We start from the raw sequence: 6,000 nt of genomic DNA, 5'->3' as shown, positions 1-6,000 counted from the left end.
TGTAAGTTTGAGAAACTTTTGTTTATAAAACATTGTTTGTTTTAACCATTTGTAATAACTGTTATTGTGAATTGTATTGTTGTGTACATATTAAAACATAATTGTGTTAAAAAAGAAAATCGTGTGTATCAATCTTGTTGGCAAATATCATAAACTGACTATATATCGGCTTTTACTTAACTGCTAAATCTAAAGTACAATTTAACTACTAAATTTAAATTTATCAGTTAATTCAATTTACGACCATTTGAAATTCTAATACGTAACAGCTCTGAAAGGTGATTTGTCTATTTACAAATTTAGACAAAATTTATGAATGTACAGATAAGTTTTTATGTGTATATGAAATATGCAGAACTATATTTCAAAATTATCAGATTATTACCAATATCTATCTAAAAAGGCTTTACTTACTATATATAAAAACTTGTTAGTCTGTATAAGTTTAAATAAATTGTGTCTACTTATATTTATACCTGAATCACAATTATATAATTCATTTCTTGCCACAGGAAGCTCTAGGTCTGGAGAAGCTTGTAACACTGACTCATCAATAAGTTCGCTGTGTTCTGTGCCATCATTTTCTACACTGTCATTGAAACTGTCCATTTGGCTCTCATCATAATCACTGACTTCACTTGTAGCTGATACTGTTCGTTGCAAAGCATACTTTTCATCTGTTTAAAATCACCCCAACAGAAATTACTATACTATTATATGCTGACTGATAAAGTGAAAACTGTCAAATCCTAAACCTCTGAGGAGAATAAAACCACATTTTTGGACTTAAAAATGTTACGATTTTCATTATAAGAATTTATAATTTAGATAAAGTACAGTAGGAAACGTTTTAATAAAAAAAAATCTCTAATTAATACATACACACACACTCAAAACATTAATAATTTATAACAGCACCAGAGAGGTAAAACTCTATGTTAATAGCTCACAAATACTTCTGTGTTGATTACTGAGGTATTATAAGTTCTCACAAAGTTCAGAGTCACTATTTTCAACAACCAGTTTTCAAACTTAAAACAAAAGTAATTCTTAATATTATATTAAATTAATATTGTCACCACAAGGTCACTAAGCCTAATCAATTAATTCAAACCTGTCCTGTTGACATGTACTTTCAGCAGTACACAGTACATTAGAAAAATATTATACACACACATATATATATATATATATATATAATATGGGTAAATATGTTTGTTTATATTGAGACAAAGCTATACAAGAGGTTATCTGTGCTCTGTCCACCACAGAGAATCAAACCTTGGATTTGAGCATAAAATGTGATATCACAGTTTTAAGAAACACTTTACAAATTATATACAGAGATGCCAAACCTAACTGATATAAAATAAGAATACCAAACTAAAAAACTTAAAATCTGAGTTGAAACATAGGAATGACTTAATTTCTGCAATCACTTTACCACTACAACTTCAAAATGCTTGGCTTTCATGTAAATTGGACAGTATAATACACAGCCAGTCAGCAGGATGTTAAGACTTTAATTTTCTGCAAACCCATGCTTAGCAAGCATTCTATTGGGATGCAATTCGTTTTTGCTGTGATTGATGCTTTTCTTCTTGTTATTTTCACCTTTATGGACATTAGTTAGCTATTAAACGTACCTGATATTTGTTCTTTTGTAGTGTTTTCTTCTTGTTTCTGATTTTTTGTTAGAGTTGTGTCCCTATATGCCAAAGTTCCATATCAGGATGCAATTTCATTAAAAAATTGTAACTATTGTGGTTAATATATATATATATTTTTTTTTTCATCTTCACTTTACATTATGGGGTCTCATTTAAGTAGGAAACTTATCTCTGATTTTGTTTTTGTCTATTTCTTTTCAATTTATTTATTTGGAGGGTGGCAATCCTATATGGAACTCTTTTTCCTTATGCTTTGTCAGATATATATTCTTGGCTAGAAGCCTTTTTATTTGACAGCTTTCCAATCAAACTGATGTCTGTCCTAACTTTCAAATGAGCTAGTTATCAGTATGATTTAATTCTGATTGGCTGAAATTTTAATCAGCATTAAAAAGTATTCTGGTTTAAATACAGTTGCAGATGTAGAAACACTTAAATGGATGATGTCATTGTTTATTTTCACTTCCAATAACATATTTATTAGGTTGTGTTATAACATGAAAAAAAATTGAACTTAAAGGCTTTGATCATAATGACATAATTTAGCTGGAGTTGAAAATTGGAATGACTGAACTACATTAAAAATTGTACTGAAAAAATACTGTGAATTTGTGAAAAATTTAAGATACGCAACTGCTAATATTCAATTAAGCATTACTGGAAAAACAAGAACAGACTTAGGTTTGTTAAGCATTTAGTACTACAGAAATAAAACTATGTTTATGATTCTAACAGTAATTATTTTCAAGTTGTTCAACTACCTTCATAAAGTTTCTCCTTCCTGAACACTTCCTCAAGTTCAGGAAGAATGCTTGGAAATGCCACTTCGGGTGGACCAAAAATCTCATCTACGTAAGTAATCAGTAATTCTATAGCTCGAGCTTGGTAAACAGTATCCAACAAAGAGTTTAATGAAGCATTTCCTTCACTGTAATAATCAGAGATATATTCCTTGTTCAATAAAATTATAAAAGTGTGCTACACACTTAATTGATAAAGTAATAATCCACCAAACATTCAAAATAATAGTGTATTTTTAAAACATAAATTTCATCTAAACCTTTCCACAGTGAAATAAACATTTTGAAACACTTAACTATATAATGTTAATGGATCTTTTAAATATACATGCTACTTAAAGCGTTTCATATTAAAATAAGCATTTTTAAGCATTTAATTACTTCAGTTTTCTGTTTTAGATCCATCATAATACAAATTAAAGTAATATCACAAAATTACTAATAATTTGTGGTTACAACTAATTGTTAGAGACCCATGAAGACCTACAGTTACTATGAATACCAGGAGAAGAATCTTGTGTAACTGAAAAAGTAACTTAAGTTGAGTTACACAACAAATGCATTTTTTAAAATATGTACTGAACAATGATCTAACTCAAGGTAGGTGTTAGCACTGATGTTGCCTGAAATTCCTAAAGCCTTCCAAAAAGGACTTATCACACTTCTTTGTGTACCATTTCTTTCATCCATAACTGCATTATACAAGAGTAATTCACTATTTGTAAATAATAAAGTAGTTCAAACTTGTAGTACAAATCACAGTTATCCCTTTTCTGGAATGAGTGAGCCAAATTTGGCCAGTTTTATGTATGAATATATATATATATATATACACTTTTTCTTTTTTTTAATCAAGATACCAGTAACATTTAAACATTTCAGTATATGACACATTCTGAAGTAAAAATTTCTAGTCAAATTATGATAATATACCTTGTTTTAAGTAAATTAGGTCCAAATACAATACCCAGGTTACTTGGTGGCATGTTGTTTTCATCCACATTCTCAGATATCCTGGAAGAACAAAAAAATATATACTTCACTATAAATGAGTGGATACCTTTATACTTTTTACATATTTGTTAAAAAGTATTTCATTTCATTCACAACTGTAGTGAAGTTCAGAAACCTTTGTTGCAATTATCATATGAAAACAAATATCAGAGTGACAACAGCATCTATCCTACAGTAACAGTATATCCACATAGTAACCAGATGCAGAGTTAAGTTCAGGTCAACGAACAGTCCTATTAGCTGAGAAGGTCAAGGAGAACAAAATCTACAACACAGTGAGAGTATGTGAAGAGAAACAAGGTCTCTATAAGATATGACAAACTTTTTCTGTACATATAATACACCAAAAAACGTGCTATAGTTCTATTTCATGAAGCCCACCAATACATTACACTAAGAGACACATAAAAGTAAGTCTTTATACTCTATAAATCCTTGGAACTCATTAAAGACCTTAGTACTTAGTGTGCCCAGACTGTGAATTAGAAGATTCATGGTTTTTGGCCCATTGGCTTAAAAAAAAATTTGGTATTTCTGAGCTGTGGGTGAGGGTCAAAACCCACCATTTGGTTAGTGGTGCTGTGGATTAGCTTCCTTCCCTTTAGCCTAATGGCTCAAAATTAAGGAAAATAGCCTTTACATAGCCTTGCACAGAAATTAAGTAAAAAAAAATCACCAATTATAAGTTAACTATTTAACAACGAACCTCTGAGTCAACCAGGCCACATATGGTATTCCACTTCTGAGAGGTTCATATCTGGTATTTCCTTCACTCTTTTGCAAACTTCATATAATATACACTGTCATACAAGGAATTCCATGATGCTTTTCAACCCAAAAACCTTAAAAGAACTGAATAAAATACAATGATTTTATTTTTTGGTAAATGGAAATCTTTTTCCTAAACAATGTCTGAGGTCATTATGTTATTGTAATACAATATCCATAGAGATTCTTGCAAAGTTAGCCACCATTGGGAACTGTAAGTACAACCAGCAGATTTTCTGTCAAGATTGCACATATCTCAGAGGACAGATGTCAGAAGCATTAAGTCACTTGCAAGTGAAGATAGCACAATGCTTGACATGCTACCAGTGCAGCAGATGTGGAAATAATCATGATAAGATACCAGTTGTAGAGAAAGCCATAAATGAAGCTAAAAAGGATTTCCATTTATGCTAATAAAAATGCAAAATGACTGAAGACAAGCACATCTGTACACCGGGTATGTTCACAGAATCACCTGGAGGTATGGACAGCCATGAATTGAGCAGTGAAAAAGTGTTAACTTTGGGGAGATAGAAAACCACTATATGCACAGAAAAAGCCACAGCAAAAGACTTCTCACATCAAGCCCTACAGACTCCTATATCTTATTACAACTTTTCCACATTCCTAGATCTTGTGTGGATCTTATTTGAACTACTGGTCTGATTGATCAAGAGATTTTGTTCTTTAAGAAAAAAAAATCAAATTACTGTCACTAGGAAAGACATTAAATTTTCAATTTTTAGTTGTTGTTGTTTGTTATTAAGCATAAAGCTACACAAATAGATATCTGTGCTCTTCCCACTAAGGGGTATCGAAACCCGGTTTCTAGCAGTATAAGTCTGCAGGCATACTGTTGTGCCACTGGGAGATTAAATTTTTAGTGAGTACTTATATTCAACATTAATTAATAGCTACTTTTATTAATCATTTCTATCAGAAAGTACATTCAGAAGAAGAGTTAAAACAGTCTTTCAATTAACCTTTTCACTACAAATGGCAATGTTAGAAAACTGCAATTACTACTGAAATATTTTCTTTATTAAATAGTTTAGGGAAAAATATTAATCAAATACGGAAAAAAAGTTTCTGATCATTACATTCATGTAAAAAGTACGTGTTTTTAAATATTTTTAAACAAATACTTCATTAAGAGAAAAAATTGGAGATCACAGATCTGAAAACAATTCAGCAAACACAATTTTCTCACCTTTTCAAATGATGAATTAAAAAAGCCAGAGTAACATAATGAGCTGATGGAAGTTGGTTAACCAACTTTTTAAGCTTCTCAATGACTTCTTTATTACTGACTTCTTTCTGAGCTGAATAATCCTAAAAATTACATGTGATTAAACAAGTGTAAAGATGAATACTAACGAATAACACCATTTTTTGTTTTTTCAAGATAATAACTACCCTACAAGTAAAGTACAACATATAATCATATATCTGTTCCATTGTCAAATGATTGTTTCTTCTAAACAAATATGGGTTATCCTAAGAATAGAAATACAAAATTACCAACCCATTCCATGCAATACCAAATAACTCTTTTGTTCTTTTACAGAGATGAGAGTTAAAGAAATTCAAATCTCCAAAACTACAATTACCTAATATATCTGAAAAACAGAAGTAAATTAAATCATTCATCTGTATATATAGTTAGGTAGCTAACTTACCGATCTACTGAAAAAAGTGTAACTTTAAAATGACAAGCAAAAAGCTGAGAAAATTATTGGTGAATTGGG

The 6,000-nt window shown here is 30.3% G+C and overlaps 1 protein-coding gene across 2 annotated transcripts in view; it reads right to left on the bottom strand.

The window, feature by feature from the left end:
* LOC106462569 (rho GTPase-activating protein 45-like) overlaps positions 1-6,000 on the bottom strand; it is a 96,494-nt gene that overhangs the window by 8,022 nt on the left and 82,472 nt on the right. For both annotated transcript variants that reach the window (XM_022389862.1, XM_022389863.1), the window contains 4 exons: positions 5,463-5,584; positions 3,404-3,484; positions 2,432-2,598; positions 477-677 (listed from right to left, as the gene is read on the bottom strand). In XM_022389862.1, coding sequence (XP_022245570.1) covers positions 477-677; positions 2,432-2,598; positions 3,404-3,484; positions 5,463-5,584 — 571 coding nt within the window. The remainder of the gene's footprint in view (positions 1-476; positions 678-2,431; positions 2,599-3,403; positions 3,485-5,462; positions 5,585-6,000) is intronic.

Source organism: Limulus polyphemus, unplaced genomic scaffold (assembly GCF_000517525.1).
Source record: "Limulus polyphemus unplaced genomic scaffold, Limulus_polyphemus-2.1.2 Scaffold1198, whole genome shotgun sequence".
Classification (NCBI taxonomy): Eukaryota; Metazoa; Arthropoda; class Merostomata; order Xiphosura; family Limulidae; genus Limulus; species Limulus polyphemus.
Note: the sequence above shows the minus strand (reverse complement) of the source record. Positions and strands in the feature narration are given on the sequence as shown.